Here is a 17782-nt window from a genome sequence, read left to right as displayed (position 1 = left end):
GAACCCCCCTTGGGAAACAAAAGCCAGTCACCCAGCTTGGCATCTCGCACTGGGGCTGGACAGGCAGAAGGCTAGAGTAAAGGAGGAGTGGGCTGAGGACATAGCCCCTGGTCACACCCAACTCTGCCCCAGGGAAAGCAGGGGGATCACAACAGCAAAGATCCTGCTGCTGCAAAGGGTGTTAATATACACTCAAGAGATCCCAGGTAGAGCTCATGCCTCTGCTACAGAGGAAGGCAAACCTCCCCCCCAGTCCGTACTGATTTGACAAGGGAGGAAAAGCCCTTCCTTATCCCAAATGCAGCATCAGTCAGACCCTGAGTGCAGGGGCAAGACCCTCCGGCCAGGACCCTGCGGGGTTGGTGCCAGCAGGAGCCTTGGCACAGCCCAGTCCCATTCCCAGCCTGGGCTGCAGCCCGTACCCAGCGCCTCTGGGGGAGGCTTAAAAATGTGTGCCCCTGACACATGTGTGCCCCTGACACGTGGCAGCAAGTGGCAGAGGGTTCCCCGTAGTAGAGCACAGGCATAGCTATGGCTATGTCACCACGGCCACTCGGGAAGAGTGACTTCTCCGTCTACACCAGACACCGGGGTAACTTCTGGACCCCAGGAGGGGTAGTGCTGTCAGAAAGGCTGTGGCATGAGATCCTGGATTAGGAGCTGGCTTCCCCCCTTCAGCAGCAGCAAAACCCCCTCCCTGCACCTTTCAAAGCACCAAGGTGGCATGACATCTTCTCCCCAGTGGGTCCGCCTGGCATCTGAAGTGGATCTGCTGGGTGCAGTGGGGCATGGTCCTCTTCTCCTTCCAGATGCAAAACCCTCCAGTGACTGGGGCTGCCAGGAGCCCTGGAGCTGGGAAGTGTCAATGCCGTTGTCCGTGGCACTGGTGAGGCTTTGTCTGCAGCTCTGCACGTGTGTCTGGCCCCCCGTGTCCCACAACGGTGCACTCAGATGGGGGCAGAGGGTTGCAAAGGGGATCGAGGGGAAGGGAGAGCCTGTCCTATGAGGGGAGATAACAGAAGTGGGTCCCTTGCAGCGGAGCGTGGAAGTCGATGCCCCATTGAGTTGCATCCTCTCAGAGCTGTTCCTTCAGGCTTTCCGAAGACATTGCTTTGGTTACAGGTATCACATTTTACACTCTTTGCAACCCTGAAGGCTGGAAATGTCGATGGCTGGGTCGCTGGGAGAAGCAAGTAAAGCATGGGCCTGCTTTGCTATCAGTCTTCAATAGCAACAGCAGCTCCAGATGAAAGATGCTGTTTCCTGGCCGCAAGCTGCTTCTCTAGGACCAGGGCGTGAGGTTATCTCCCAGCCCTGGATGGAAGGGAGCCGGTACCTCCCAGGGCAGTGCAAAAATGAGACCGGCGTCAAGATGTCACGAGCCCACAGTGCTGTTCTGCAGTATGCCCGGCCTTCACCGAGCCCGGGGCCGGGGGTCGCGGACCCCAAAAGAGACTCTCCCCGGCATCAGGGAGTTCTTGGCATGTGGCTTTTTGGAGTTCAACCTGAACCGCGGAGGTTTTGGCCAAAGAGAAGTGTTAAGAAAACATGCAGCTCTCCAGTTTCTCTGGCAGGGACCGCGGGTGCGAGCTGAGAAGGCGAGGCCGCTTGGACCAGGGAGCAGAGGAGCTGGCACGTGTTGCTAGCAGGGGACAGCAGCGTGGGATTGGGAACACGTTTGCATTGGCCCGAGGTGGAGCCCTTGCAATAGCGCGGCGCCGCGGCCACAACAGGGCGAGCGCCGAGAAGCCGCTTCACCCAGCGCCGACGAGCCGCTGTCTCGGGGAGGAGAGGCACCAGCTGTTTGCCGCGCTCAGCACAGCTGTACAACAGGAAGGGAGGGAGAAGCACACCCGGACTTGCAAAAGGGTGCGACCCGCCTGCGGTGGATGAGACCAGGATCTGTTATTCCCTTGTGGCATCTCCGTTCCCGAGCCTCGATGAGCGCCGGCCAACAAAACCTTTGCGGCGTGCGGCGCGGCCTTTGCATTGCAAGCCGGGCTGCTCAGGGACCTGCCCCGACGGCGAGCGGTCGAAGCCGGGGTCCTCCGGCATGTCCAGGCTTGAGATGGAGCCAAGCTTGAGCTGAGGCATGTCCAGGCCTGAGGCTCATTGCCAACCTGGAGCTCAGCCCAGATCCTTCCACGAGTTCTCCATGTTTTGGAGCTGCTCTGAGTCGGGCTTCGAGCAGGCTTTGGAGGCGATCGGGGTGCTTGCATCAAAGCAAAGCCAATCTTGGGGGTTCAATAAGTTCATGGGGTGTGCAAACCCTGGACATCAGAATGACTGCAGATGTCCGTACGTGCCCCAGCTGGCCTCCTACGTCCTGGGTTCAGAGACCTTGCCTTCATGCTACATCCTCACCAGGTTCCTCCATTTGAGCCCCTTGCATGGGTGCTAACAGCGCAGCAACCGCTCCAAGGACCAGCAGAAAGTTGGAGACTTCAGTCAAATGGGTCTTTAGCTGCATGACAAGCAAATTTCATAGGATCAGAGGAAAGTCAGGCTGGAAGAGACCTCACGGTTCATCGAGCCCAGCTCCCTGCTCTCTGGCTGAACCATCCCAGCCAAGTGTCTGTTCAACCGGCTCTTGGAAGTTTCCAAGGGTGGAGATCCCTCAACTTCCCTGGGCAGCCTGTTCCCTTGCTTGACCATCCTCAGAGTCACAAAGTCCCTCCTCATCTCCAACCTACATTTCCCCTGCTGCAGCTCGAGGTCCTTACTCCTAGCCCTGTCTCCCGCAGCCACAGAGAAAAGCCCGTCTCCATCCTCTCTGTAATTGCCCTGCAGGTATTTGCAGACTGTTACCAAATTCCCCGCTCAGCCTTCTCTTCTCCAGACTCACCGCCCCTCGCTCTTTCAGCCTTTCCTCCTCACTCGTGTCTCCCAAGCCTCATCATTTTTGTGGCTCTGCTCTGGACTCTTTCCAAATCTGTCCATGCCCTTCTTGAAGTGCAGGGCCCAAAACTGGACACAGGACTAGAGGGGAGGCCTCCCCTGTCCTGAACAGAGCATGCGAATCACTGCCCGTGATTTGCAAGTGACCCCTCCTGCTCATACAGCCCAGGAGGCTGTTGGCTTTTTTGCAACAAGAGCACATTACTGGATCCTGTTCAGCTCCTGGTCCACCATCACCCCAGGTCCTTCCCTGCAGTACTGCAGCCCAGCCCGTCATTCCCCAGGCTGTATCTGTGCATGCAATTATTCCATCCCAAGTGCAGGGCTTTGCACTTGTCCTTGGTGAATCTCGTCTGATTGCAGAGCATTTCTCCAGTCAATCCCGGTCATTCTGCATCGTAGCCCCACGCTCCAGAGCTTCTGCACCTCCACCCAACTTGGTGTCGTCCCCAAATTTGCTAACTGCACACTCAATCCCATCGTCCAAATCATTACTGATGATGATGAGCGATCTGCACTGGAAACATTGGGGCTACCTTTAAAACAGTCACTTACGATGGGGGGCACCAGCTGGTTGGCTATTCCCTTTCATGTTTAATGGGCGTATTTCAGCAAATGTAGTTTTAATGCAAGACCCTGAATAAGTGCCGCTGTTCTGGGGATCAAACCTGGATATAAAGAGCAAGCTGCTTACACCTGAGCTAGAAGAGCCTGTGTTGGTACAAAGCCGATAACAAAATCGTTAACTTCTCTGTGGTCCGGCGGGCATCCGACAAGACGCCGAGCGGCTGTAGAGTGCGTGAGCGTGGAAATGCCACCAGTACTTGACTGTTGTCAACAAGAGCCCCCCCGAATTTCATCTCATGTCTTCTACAATGCTTTTGACGGGGGCAGTCATCAAATTTCCAACCCTGAAGGGTTGTTTTTCCCCCCAAGAGAACTGGCATGGTTCAATTTATTTTTCTTTTCTTTTTGCCACCCAAAGTGCATCAGCCCCCCCAGGCCAAACTCTTTGATGGGACTAACCCTTTTCATCTGAGCATCAGAAATCCCTTTGTGAATTCCAAAAAACAGCGATGTTTGTGTCATGTCACCGATTCCCCCCCATGTCGCCATGTCTACATGTTCCTCATGAAAAGATCTATGAAAAAAGCTGTTTTTTCATCACCCCCCCCACCCCCGCAAGTTTTGAATGAAAAACTCCAGCTAGCTCTGATAAAAATCTCCTTTTTCTTCTTCTGGGGGAGCCCAGCGTGCATCCTTAGAGTTGACTTCAGCAGCGGGTGAGTCACGGAGTGAGCCCAGCTGGATAGAAACTGCCATCTGCCCTGGAAGCCAATGCATTTATAATCCCAGATAATGGGATTTGTGGGACATTCATTTCAACTTGTTTCCTTGGCACAGACGGAGGCCTTGGCTGGTGCAGTGGAAGAAGAATCTCCTCCATGGTTGGATTTTTCTGCTTGCCTTCTTCACTCCTTCCCCTGCCACATAAATCACAATTGCTCCATGCCGGAAAAAGAAGGAAGATTGTGTACCACCCCCAAGGAGGGAGAGGGGAAGAGAGGAGAGGGGAGGAACAGGGAGGACAGAGAAGGGGAAAGGCCTGCAGGGGTGAAACCCAGACCCCAGTAAAGTCATAAGGATGCGCGATCCCAGAGGGAGGAGCTGCAACATGCCTCTCAATGGGGTGTTAACTCCACGAAGGACAGGGGATTTGGGGGGAGCTTTGTACTCATTTCCAGCTTGAATTCATTCCCAGCCAGTTTTACCCATTTTATCCTGGTGCCAACATTGTCCTTAGCTTCACTAGCTCTTCTCCTTCCCCACTGCTGTGTCTCCCCCCATTTTCTTCACTAAGCAAGCCCTGGTCATTTAGCATCCTCTCATCGAACAAGCTCTTCTTTCCCTTGAACTCCCTCCAGGCCTTCTTGGCACCCCTTCCAGCATGGGCTCATCTTTCTCGATCATGGGTAACCAGAGCCATATGCGTGGGATCTCACCAGCATCTTGTACCATGGCATTAGTGCTCCCCCATCTCTGCCGGCACATTAAGGGTCGTGTTTGTTTCTCTCTCTTGGCTGGAGGTGGCTGTTTCATTACTGTCTCCAGAATTTCATTAAATTGATTATTATACACACACCACCCCCCCAAAAAAAAAAAAGTCCTCTGGCTGGGACATACACCCGGGACATTTCTTCCCATTAGTTAGATATTAGGCATCTGAAAACAGTGGCTTGGGATAGCAACTATCGGGCAACCTCAATAGTAGGCTGTGCACTTTGTGTCCCACACCGGGGCGAATCCAGGGGGTGCAGTGGTGTAGTTGCACCCCCCCTTTGATTCCTGCTCCACCCAAAATTTTAAATCAACTGCCTGGCCATGGCAGCAGCAGTTATAGATAAGCAGCGGGGAGGCAGTCACTTGACCTCATGGCTCATTATCATCTCCCTAATTCCTTCTAAACTCTTCACTCCACAAGTGTTAACGACTCTCTGTCCTTTTTTAATAGTCTCCATGTTCCTTTAATCAAGCTACCCTTTCTCCTGCCATTCTGCTGTCTGTTCACTGCCCCTCTCACTTCAGCTCCTGTTTCACACCCCTGCTGGTTGTTTTTAACTCTAAAAAAATAATTCATTGGCCAAAAGATTAACTCTGGTGATAGTTGGCTCAGTTGTGGAAATAACTTTTAGTGAAGCATTGGGTGTGCTGTCAAGATGTGCGAGAAGGCTTGACTGTGTTTCATGAATCAGAAAGAGATGCCCGTTCTAATTCTAATGATCACAGGCCTAAAACAACATCTGTTGATTATTTTTGCCTAGTTGATTGTTTTTTTTATATGTGATAGATGATACAGCGAGTTAATGCACTTTCCAATAAAGTTATATTTGTTTTGGTTCGACCGTGACCTGAATAATACAGGCCCCTACCATATTAGTAAAGCTTTCATTTGACTTTTTCCTGCAGAAAAATGTGTGTTGCGTTGTATGGAACGATGCACCCCACTATCTCCACCTCAATTTTCCAAATCCTAGATCCGCCCATGGTCCCACAATGTTATGGCCATCTACCTGGGATCAGTCAAGCGTACATTAATTAATAACTCTTGCAGTAGCAGGATGTTGGCTGCTGCGGTCCCCCTGCTTTTCCGGCAGGTTCAGGTGTGATGTCTTGTGTTGCGTCAAGGTTGCATTTACGAAGTGGTTGGACACTGTTTTTGGTCTGGGCTGGTTTGGACAGGGCTGATCCTGCCTCGGGCAGGGGTTGGACAAGAAGTGACCCCCTGGAGCTCCCTGCCAGCCCCATTTCTTCAGCTTTTCAATGATTTCTGGGATTATGAATTTGTCTGGGCAGGTTTGGACAAGGCTGATCCTGCCTCAGGCAGGGGTTGGACTAGACGTGACCTCTGCAGGTCCCTTCTAGCCCAGCGTCTCTAGGACTCTAGGACTCTATGGGCATGTACATCTAAGTGTGCCTAAATTTAATGCACATTTAGTGGGTTTAGGCAGGTGTCTACACATACAGACATTAAATTGCATTAACGCTGTGTGTGGACTGACTTGGGACTAAATGCACTTTAACGCGTCTACATATGCATTAATGCGCTTTAAGTATTCGTGCCTGAATATGATACCTGCATTTGCAGGTATCAGATTTAGGCGCAAATAGCCTAAATTTGCCATTTTAACATGCATTACGGATGCGCACGTGTAGATGTGCATCCTTAATGTGCATTAACTTAAGCTAATGCACATTAAAGCGTCAAGTGTAGATGTGCCCTATATCATTGACTTGAATGGAAGCAGGCTCACTCGTACAGGGGAAGCTCTTGTCCCCCACCGGAGCGTGGGTCAGAGGCCCCACTGGATCCTGTGGCCCTCTGAGCTGCAGAGAGATGCGGCAGCCCTGCCCTTCTTAGCCAGAAGGATGGTGAAGAACCAGGTTTGGGGGGAACGGACTGGGTGATGGCGGAGGGTGCCCTGGAGCAGGTGCTCACACTGCCCCTCTCTTTCTCTGTCTCCCTGCCCTGCAGCGGCTGCAGAGGAGCCACCGGTCCGGCTGGTGAATGGCTCTGGCCCCCACGAGGGGCGGGTGGAGGTGCTCTACGACCGGCGCTGGGGCACCGTGTGTGACGACGGCTGGGACAAGAAGGATGGTGACGTGGTGTGCCGGATGCTGGGTTTCCGGGGCGCAGAGGAGGTCCACCGCATGGCCCGCTTTGGCCAAGGTAAATGAGTGCAGTGACAGCCCCCTGCCCCCCAAGTCCTGGCTGTGTCCCACTGCCCTCACCCCCATCTCTTGGGGCCTCTCCGTGTCCTGGTGCCTCCCTTTCTCTCTCTCCCACCGGTTCTCTCCTGCTGCAGACAGCAGGATGGGGACCGACGGCTTGAAGCTTCAGCAAAGCAGGGTCAGGTTGGATCTCAGGAAACACGTCTGCACTGGCAGAGCAGGGAGGTGGTGGGAGAGACGCCAGGGAAGGGGGGACTCTGCATCACTGGACAGGGTGGACAGACACTGGTGGGGGATGATTTAGGCATAGCGATGTTTGTGTGCTGCTGTGGGGATTTTGCAGGCTTCTGGGCTTTGCTGGTTGCCCCCTCCCCTCCTTTCTGCTCCATGTCTCAGGGGGGTGTTAAGCCTCCCTTAAAAGTGCTGGGTGCAGCCCAGGCTAGGGATGAGGATGGGTCTGTGCCAATGCTCCTGCTGGCATCAACCCCGCAGGGTCCTGGCTAGACGGTCTTGCCCCTGCGCTCAGGCTCAGCCCAATGCTGCATTTGGGGTCAGGAAGGAATTTTTCCCCTGTGGTCAGACTGGCACAGACTGGGGGGGGTTTGCCTCCCTCTGCAGCAGGGGCATGGCCTTTGCCGGGGATTTCTTGAGCGTATATTAACCCCCTTTGCAGCAGCAGGACATTGGGCATTGTGGTCCCCCTGCTTTCCCTCGGGCAGGGTTGGGTGCGATGTCTGGTGCTGGGTCAGGGGTGACGGTAGTTTTGCTCCGAGATCGGACAGTGGGTTTGTCCGGGCTGGTTTGCACAGGGCTGATCCTGCCTCGGGCAGGGCTTGGAGAGATGTGACCTCAGGAGCTCCCTTCCAGCCCCACGGCTCTGGGTTTCTGGGATCCCGCCCTGCTGAGTTTAAGCACTCCATATGCTCTGTGGCTCCTTCCCCGTGGGAGCCATTCATCCCCCCCAGGCTGGTTTCCTTCGCCTCCCCGCCAGCGACCTGCCCTCGGGACCTCCAGCTGGGGAGGGGAGAGGGGGAAATAAATCTGCCTCATCTTCACCCAGGGCCGCGGAGCCTCCCAGGGGAGAGGGCAAAGGATGCTTGAAGGGCTGCAATTCGGGGCTGGCTCTCGTCACCCTGCAGCGTGCGTGTCGGCAAATATTGTGACGTGTGCCTGAAGGATTGTGTGCAAGCAGATCCCTGGCCTCTCTTCAGCCCTGCCCTGCCCTGCCCTGCCCCAGCTTCTTGCTTTGCTCTGCTGCATCTCCTAGACTCACGCACTGTGCATACACACACACACAGACACACCTCCTCACATGCATACACAAACACAGACCCCTACACACACATGCACACACCCCTCACACATGCACACACAGACAGATGCAGAAACACACACCCTCGTGCACCCACACACACAGAACACACCCCCTCACATGCATACACAAACACAGACCCCTGCACACACCCCTCACACATGCACACACAGACACACCTCCTCACATGCATACACAAACACAGACCCCTACACACACATGCACACACCCCTCACACATGCACACACAGACAGATGCAGAAACACACACCCTCGTGCACCCACACACACAGAAACACACCCCCTCACATGCACACAAACACAGCCTCTGACACATTCACATACACACACATACATGCACACTCTCACACATATACACACACCCTCACACACACGCAGACCTTCATACACCTGCACACACACTCTCTCACAGAAATGCGCACACACAGACCCTTACATGCCTTCACACAAACACACACCCTCACACGTACGCACCCTCACAGACACACACAGTCCTCATGCACACTTACACACACACACATACAAACATACATCATCACATGCACGCACATACACACAAACACACACACCCCACACACACAGACCCTTACACGCCTTCACACAAACACACACCCTCACACATACACACCCTCACAGACACACACAGTCCTCATGCACACTTACACACACACACATACAAACATACATCATCACGTGCACGCGCATACACACACACGTGCCCCCCCACAGACCCTTACACGCCTTCACACAAACACACACCCTCACAGACACACACAGACCTCACACACACACACATACAAACACACACACACACACATGTGCCCCCCACCCCTTGAAAGGCTCTGTGCTGGAAAAGCCACCGTGGGTCCCGGCACCGGGGACGGTCCGAGCTCCAGGAGGCCGGAGCAGAGCCGACGGGCGCTGATCCTTGCGGCAGCGTTTTCGGGGTGCAAGTTCCCTCCACCAACCAACGCACCTTTGTGGCCCATGGACTGTTTGGCCCCCGTCTCTGTGCTTCAGGGGGGCATTCGCAGCCCCAGCAAAGGGAGCGGGAAGAGCTCGACCAAGTTGGGCTGCTTCTTTTTAACTTAATTTATTCATAAATCCAGCTCATTGCGTCCCCCGTTGAACACTGACAAATGCAGCCAAGCCCCTCACGCACGTCGAACCAGATCCCCACCTTCCCTTGGCAGTGCTGCCTTCCCCCAGGTCACTGCGGTCTCCTTTTCCTTTCCATCTCCCACGGTTCCTTTATTTCCTCGGGCAATATTTATGAAGCCTTCGTGTTTCTCCATCGCTATATGGAAGTTGCTTCACCTTTCTCCCCCCAGACCTCTCCACAGCACAAAGCGCACTACCTGCTACGCACCCCTGCTTGTATTGAGCTCCTGGAATGTGCCTTTTCCTCCCATGTTGGAGAAAAAGTTTCTCAAAACTTTCTGGTTCGGAGGCAGGAGACGATTCGTCGGCACCGGAAGGTGCCGGCTGTTCTGAGACGAAGCCCTGGTGGGGTTTCGATTGGGAAAGACTTTGCATTTCAAAACGTCCTTCAATTTGGGGGGCCTTGTCTTGCGAATCATATTAGCCCACGTAACAGTGCTTACGTTACGGGGACCAGTGAAAGGATTTCAAGGCACCCGCGGGTGCTGTGGCACCCTGGTTGGAAATCACTGACCTAAAGCAGCAGCGTGAGGCGATGGATCCTGCTCAGCCCTTAATCCCCCCAGACAAACCCTCTGGAAAGGCGAGTCTGTCTCCCGCTGTCCACGGCCGCTGGCTCTGTCGTAGTCCCGTGACATCTGTGTCTCGGACTCGGTTTCCTTTGGGATCCCTGGATTTGGAGCCAGGTCACTTGGGTCTTGGGTGTCTCTGCAGAGCAGGGTGGTGGGGCTAGCAGCCCTCCCTGATGCCAGGGCTCATGAGAGCCATTTACAAGGGGGGTCGTAGTGCTGTTGGGTGCCTGATTCCCAATGCATGTCGTGTGCCCCGTTCCCTTAGCCACTGTGAAATCTCAGCCATCTCCTGCCTGGCTGCATAGGCCCCCTGTTCATGGGCACCTGCCCCTTCCAGGAGGGCCCAGCATCATCCTCCAGGCCATAAAACCTATGCATGTGCCCGGGGCACAAGCCAGGACAGAGATGCATTGGCAGTTCCGCCTCAAGCCATGCTCCAGACCGAGACAGGTAGCACCTGGGGGGTGGTTTGTCCATTGAGAATTGCAACGTCCCAGCCAGGCCCCAGCTTCTCCCGCAGTTCAGCACAAGGAGCAAAGCGGATGAGCATCACCAGGCCAGCTCTGTGCTGTGTTTTGTGGGGTGGAGCCCCAGGGAGATGCTGAGAGGGGGCCTCTGTCCTGTCACCCAGGTGGGGGACGGGAAGGACAGGAATGAGAGACCTGGTCCCATTTACACATGCACGTGCCCCCTGGGAAGTCAGTGCCGCAGCAGGGACCTGAAGCCGGGTCCTTCAAGGCCTTGGCTCTAAGCTTTTCCTGCCCCTTCTTTCCCCAGAGACCAGCCTCCACCCCACAGCCCCTTCACACGCAGCCCCTTGCTCGCTCAAACATCCCTGACGCACACAAACACAACAGCACGTGCACAATCGCTCCGACCCCCTGATAGTGGCCCCGACCCCCAACACAGCCCACGTCTCCGCTGCACGGCCCGGCACCCGCACAGCCGCGCGCCCACGAAAAGGTGGAAGGCTCGGCAGACAGGCCACGTGGGGAGAGACTGAAGGAGCCAGGCATGTTCAACTTGTGGAAAAGGCACTTTGCCTCAGCTGCTTAGCTGCTATGCATGCCTGGACGGGGCTATTTCTGCCCACGCGCATGTGCAGCACCTAGCACAGGGGGCTTGGTCTGCCCTGAGCAGGGGTGAGGCTGCATGGGACCACGCTGGTCTCCAGGTGCTTAGCTCACTCTCTGCTCTGCACCATCTGCCCATGCCTTGGCACTAGCTCAGCCCCCATTTCTAGAGCCAGGGCTACCAGCTGACCCTGCTGCCCAAACCAAAAGGAGTAGGCATGGGGGTGCCTAGGTGTGGGGAAGTACCCTCTTTTCTCATATAAGCATGCTCCTGAAAGCTCCTGAACATTGGAGTGTGTATTGTACGTGAGAAATACAGTAAAGACAGGCTCGGGCACTTACCAAGTGAAACCAAATGTAAACTCTGCAGGGATCCATAGGCAGCAGAACAACACGCTGGCTGCTGTAATGCAAGTCCTCATCTTTTCTCTTCGTTCTGCCTTTCAAAACCAAGGTGTGGATGACATTTTGGGGTGCGTTGTAGGCGAGGAAATACGGTCTTTAGCCCTGCTGGGAGGACTAGACTCTTGCTACGGCCCAGGGGCAGGAGACTAAGCAAGGGACATGTAGCAGAAAGGCCCAGGGGAGTCGGTGTCTGTGGGGTGAGAGCAATGCCCACAACAACTCACGCTTTCCCCTCTTCTGGGAAGTCTTTGAGGGGCTGTCGTGCTGTGAGCCCTGCAGGGCATGGGGGGCTGGGAAGCGGGGCACTGCCCACGCGTGCCAGGATGCTGCTGCCGGGCTGATGCCACGTGCAAATGTCTTGCTCCGTTTCTGCCTGGTCTCGCCGCTCACGCCTCTGTCCCCATGTGTTCGCAGGCTTGGGGCGGATCTGGATGGACGACGTCGCCTGCAAGGGCACCGAGGACAGCCTCTTCCACTGCAGCTTCTCCAGCTGGGGGAAGACGAACTGCGGCCACGCCGAGGACGCCGGCGTGCGGTGCCTCACGCCGTGACGGGACAGACCGCGCGGCCGCCGCGAGACCGGAGCTCCCAGCCGGGAGGGGACGGTGCCGAGAGGAAGGGACGTGGCCGGGGGGGACCCATTTGTCGCTTCCCCAGCCGCCTGCTCTAGGACTGCACCTCCAGCCTTCCTTGCAGGGCTTGCCATAGACTCTGTTTCCTTCCCAATCCCCTTCGAGTGCTCTGCAGCGAGAGGAGGGGGACGGGCTACCTTCCACCATGCGGGGCCCGCCTCGCGTTGCCTTTCTCGCTAGCTTCTAGACCAAAGTTAAGGATGCACAGCCATGTATCGCCATGCACCCCCTTCCCCTTGCCTACCAGCCTGTAACGTATGTGGGTATCTCAGCAAGGAGCTGACACCCCAAGCTCACAGGACTTGGCTTGCAAACCAACGCCACGGCTCTCACAGACTTTGCATCCGGCAAAGACCAATTATCAGCTGGCCCAAAATGGACGTGTCCTACCATTCAGCTTAGCCAGCCGCAGCCTGCGCTTCCACCACCATTTTTTATTAGAGAAATAAATGTCTCTTTTTTACTCTGTAGTTACCGGTGTGGCAGTAACTGGCAGTGGTTCGGGTGAGCAGGGTTGGGAGCTGCTGGTCGCTGATTGTAGAAGACAGGCCAAGAGCTGTTAGAAAGGCTGGTAGTCGTTGTCCTTTCCACCATTACCTGCGCTGGAGGGTTGGGCTAGGATTCATGACCTAGACAGGTGGGAGGATTGGGCCAAAATAAATCGCATGAGCATCAACAAGGACAAGTGCAAAGTCCTGAAAGTAGGAGGGAGCAATCCCCTGCACCGGTGAAGGCTGGGGGTGACGGGCTGGGCAGCCACTCTGCAGAAAAGGACCTGGGGGGACAGGGGACAAGAAGCTGAACAGGAGCCAGCAGTGTGCCCGTGGTGCCAAGACGGCCAACGGCATCCTGGGCTGCATCGGTAGAAGCATTGCCAGCAGATTTAGGGCAGTGGTTCTTGCCCTCTATTCAGCACTGGGGCGGCCACATCTGGAATCCTGTGTCCAGCTGTGGGCCCCCGCTACAGAAAGGATGTGGGCACATTGGAGAGAGTCCAGAGGGGGGCAATGAAAATGGTTGTAGGCTGGGGGACAGGACTGGTGAGGAGAGGCTGAGGGAACTGGGCTGATTGAGTCTGCAGAAGAGAAGACCGAGGGGGATTGAATAGCAGCCTTCACCTCCCTGCAGGGGGGTTGCAAAGAGGATGGAGCTGGGCTGGTCTCGGTGGGGGCAGATGGCAGGACAAGGAGCAACGGGCTCAAGCTGCAGCAAGCAAAGTTGAGGTTGGATGTTGAGAAAAACTTTCTGACTAGGAGGGTGGTGAGGCACTGGCACAGGCTCTGCAGGGAGGTGGTGCAGTCGCCATCCTTGGAGGTTTTGAAGCCCCAGGTAGACAAAGCCATGGCTGGGATGATGTAGTTGGGGCTGATTCTGCTTGGAGCAGGGGGTTGGACTAGATGTGACCTCCCGAGCTCCCTTCAACCCTCCTTGTCTATGATTTTGTGTCCCTGAGCACAGAGCTGTGTGGTTCATTCAGCCCAGGCACAGCTGTTCTTGCTCTTTGACTTTAGGATTCACAGCTCCCTGCATAAAGGCACCAGGGCAAGAGCCAGCAAGGGCTCTTCATGCCTGAGCTGGAGCTCAGTCTGGGGCTATTGCCAATGCTAAGGTTGGTCCGGGTGATGACACTGAAAGCCACTTCAGACACCCATGTACTGTCAGTGAGGGTAGTGTAGTCTAGTGCACCTCCAACAAGTGCCTTCCTTCCCAGAGCCCTGGCCTGGGATCACATCGTGCCGTGCACAACCCGGGGCCTGTGGTTTCAGGAGCTCCCAGATTTTGGTGAGGCCTCATGCTGCCTGTTTTCTTCTGCAAAATCCCCATATTGTGGGATGGGGGGTCCCTAGTGCCTTTTGCGCCCCTGCTTCTGGAGACGTACAGGACAGAGACGCAGCTCCAAGCAGCGCTCAAGGGAGCCCCGGGATGACTGTGAGAGGACACTGGCTCTGTGGGGGGGTTAACGCTTGCATGACCCCTCGCAGCTCAGTGACCCTGTGATGGCAAAGATCCCAGTGCAGAAAAGGAGCCCTTGTAGCACTTTATCCCTCCCCGTCTCAATATCGGGGTCCCTTGGCATGATGCTGGTGCCCCTGTCCCAGCTTCTTCCCTAGCAGAGCAGGGAGGCGGTGGGAGAGACGCCAGGGAAGGGGGGACTCTGCATCACTGGAGATATCAAGGAGGGGGTCAGACACCGGTGGGGATGACCTAGGTGCAGCGATGCCTGTGCTCTGCTTATGGGGATCTCCCTTCTCCTGCTCCAAGGGAGCCCGGCTGTCCTCAGGCTTTGCTCCCCAGGTAGGGTCTTCCAGGCTGTGATTGCTCCTTGAGAGGAGCCTGCCTGAGCTCCCTTCGTCTCTCGCTGCACGGCCCTTCTCCAGCCCCGTCTGCAGCTCTCCCTTGTGCCCTGTCCTGTTATTCAAGCATAATTCACAGCAGACAGCCCATAGCATAGCAAATCCCTAGAGCACAGCACTGCTTCTCCCCCCAGCCATGGAGGGACGTGCATGCACATTCACATAGACGTATCGTGCAACTTCTCAGGTGGAAGGCAGGTCCAGAGACTAGCAGGTACTTCATCGGATGCAGGGAAGTTTCCAGCGAATGTTAAAAAAAAGTCATGCAACTCTTTCTCTGGATTGAAAACAGAGCAAGGCTCATTTGATCAGCTCCTAAGCACCAGGGTGAGACACACTGTAAGGAGGTGCTGGGCTTGCAGTGGGCTGAGACAGTGAAAGCCCGCCCGGGGCCAGCTGTGCCTGATGGCCAGCAAATGAAACCGGAGCTACAGAGAGAGTTAATTGCTCCAGGGGCAGAGAGAGGAGGCTGGCATGTTGAGGGGCTCTTTAGGCCTGAAGAAAGACCACAGCTTTTGGCTTCGTCTGCTATTTGCTTTGTATGCAGCAGAGACAGGGTCGCCCCAGGTAAAATAAGCTAACTGGAAACCTGAACTCCGAGCTTGGATGAGGGAGCTGGGCGAGCGACCAGCTGACACACACAGCATGATGCTTATGTGTTTAAATGGGGAAACTTATATTTAAAAGCTCTCCAACAGGCGCAGCCAAGAGGGTCGAGATTAAGACTAAAAAAATAAATAAATCTTTTGTCCACCCTTGCACCAGAGGAAGTTTAAAGCCCCTGACACATGGAGCAGAAAGGAGGGGAGGACGTAACTAGCAAAGCCCAGAAGTCAGGGAGATCCCATAGCAGAGTATAGACATTGCTGCAAACCCAGGTGATCCCCACCCGTGTCTGTCCCACCTCTCCTTGACACCTCCGGTGATGCAGTCCCCCCTTCCCCGGTGTCTCTCTGCTCTGCCAGCGCAGAAATGTTTTCTGAGATCCAATCTAAACCTGCTTTGCTGCAACTTCAAACCGCTGGTCCACGTCCTCCTCTCTGCAGCGGCAGATCAATACTCGAGGGAGGACAAAATCCCACAGGGTCCTGGCTACAGGGTCTTGCCTCTCTGCTCAGGTTCAGACCGATGCTGCATTTGGGGTCAGGAAGGGATTCCTTCCCCTGGTCAGACTGGTACAGACTGGGGGGTTTTGCCTTCTTCTGTCGTGGGGGCACGGCCTCTGCTTGGGATCTCTGCAGGGAATATTAACCACCTTTCATAGGAGCAGGGCACTGACCACTGCGGTCCCCCTGCTTTACCTGGGGCAGATTCAGGCGCGATGCCTGGTGCTGTGTCAGGGGTGACTGCAGTTTTGCTCAGAGGTCAGGCAGTGGGTTGGTCTGGGGTAGTGTGGACAGGCCTGATGCTGCCTCGGGCAGGGGCTGTGACCTCTGCAGCTCCCCCCCAGCCCCACTATGCATGAGTGGTTAGCCCAAATCCCTATGGCCTTAGCCAAGGGTAGTCGTATGCTGCTAGGAGCAGCTCCGCCAGCAGCCTAGGACGACCCTCAGCAGCCCACCCCCGGCTCACTGAAAGGAACAACATTATGTTTAGCGTGTTTTGTTTTTTTAAAGTTAGTAATAGCAAGTGTTTCTGTAAGCAGGGCTGTTTGCTTGATTCCCACGAGTCACCCATGTGCTGGTTTATTTGAGTTTTAAACAACTTTCATAGCCCAGGACTGATAAACAGTCCCACCCTGGGGCTTGGGGCTGGGATGGCACACGGATGCTTTGCAGGACAAGGCCTGGCTCTGATCGGTGCAAGCGTGTCTTTCCCCAGGGGCCTTTTTTAAGTTACGTGAGTGATGTCAGCGGTGGGGGCGTTGAGTGGTTAGAGCACTAGCCTGAGGTCAGTTCTAATCCCCGCTCTGCCAGTCTCTCTGTGTGGTCCGGAGCAAGCCACGTTGGGTGGAAGGGGACTTTGCTGGGCAGATGTCTTCAGCGTCGTCCTCTCCTAGCACAGGGGATGTTCCCTGCCTGCGCGGACGCAAGGGGATGGAGAGGTGGGTGCTTGAGAGGGTACTCGGCTGCCTTTGGGGGTACTTTCCTGCAGACCCCCGCTCTGCTCTCCTGTTCGTTTCGACGGGCAGCACTCAGACATCACTGGGATGGAGCCTATGTTGGCCAAGAGATGCCCCAGTCTCCATTTCAGGGCTGGGTCTTACACAGTCTGCTTCGTCCTGACAGCGCTGGGCACGCGTCTCAGCAGGACACGTGGCAAAGGAAAGGCAAGAGACTGTGAGGTGCACTCCTTGCCATCCGCCGGGCTTCAGCTCCCTCTCCAAACCCAGGCACATGCTCCTGCCCATCTTCTTCTTGGAGAAGGATAGGCACGGGGGCTGTCCCGCTGGCTGTGCAGTACAAAAGACACAAGCAACAGTGGAAACCGAGGCTGGTTTGCTCTCGGGCAGGGCAGCGCCCACCTGTCTGAGCCGCAGAGCCATTTGCTGGGTCAGGCCCCAGGTCCATCGTGCCCAGTCTCGTGTCATACGGCAGCTGGAGCGGAGAGTGAACAGGGTCTGAGCAGGGATTTCCCCCTGTCCCTCTCTCCCTCGCAGCCTCCAGCATTGAGGGTCCCGGCAGGTGGGATGCAGAGGCCGTGCCCCTCGCTCCCTGCTCAATAGCGACCGATGGCCCTTTCCTCCAAGCCCGTGTCCAGTCCCTTGGTGGATCTGGCTGAGCTCTCAGCTCCCACCGCATCCGATGCCCGCAATCCTCCACTTCAATGACAAAAAAAAGAACTTGCTGGTGTTCATTTGAAGCCGACAACCTGCTCGTTTCATGTTGCGACCCCTCGTTCTTGCCTAGCAAGAGACGGTCAATAATAAATCCCTGTTGACTTTCTCTTCCCCATCTAGTATGTTGTAAACCCTTCTCCTGCCCCCACCTCCAGCACCTCTTTTCTAAACAGAAGTTAGTCTCTCTCCACCGCCCAGATGTGTCCCAGCTGTCTGTGCAGTGGCTAAACATCAATGAGAGGATGCTCCCAGCCCTGTGGAGCCTGCAGGTTTGGGCTTTGCCCCGTGATGGCACAACGCCGAGGAGCTCAGCTCCTGACACCACACAGAGATGAGCCCGCAAGGG

The 17782-nt window shown here is 55.5% G+C and overlaps 1 protein-coding gene across 3 annotated transcripts in view; it reads left to right on the top strand.

The window, feature by feature from the left end:
• The window catches only part of SCARA5 (scavenger receptor class A member 5), a 62400-nt gene extending 49641 nt beyond the window's left edge, over nt 1–12759 (top strand). For all 3 annotated transcript variants that reach the window (XM_006033891.3, XM_006033890.3, XM_025215777.1), the window contains exons 8-9: nt 6932–7126; nt 12086–12759. In XM_006033891.3, the coding sequence (XP_006033953.1) occupies nt 6932–7126; nt 12086–12222 (332 nt within the window). In that variant the 3' untranslated portion in view covers nt 12223–12759. The remainder of the gene's footprint in view (nt 1–6931; nt 7127–12085) is intronic.
• The last annotated feature ends 5023 nt before the right edge of the window (nt 12760–17782 follow it).

The sequence above is a fragment of the Alligator sinensis genome, unplaced genomic scaffold (genome assembly GCF_000455745.1).
Source record: "Alligator sinensis unplaced genomic scaffold, ASM45574v1 scaffold650_1, whole genome shotgun sequence".
Taxonomy (NCBI): Eukaryota; Metazoa; Chordata; order Crocodylia; family Alligatoridae; genus Alligator; species Alligator sinensis.
The sequence above is the reverse complement of the archived record's forward strand: the minus strand, read 5'-3'. Positions and strand labels throughout refer to the sequence as shown.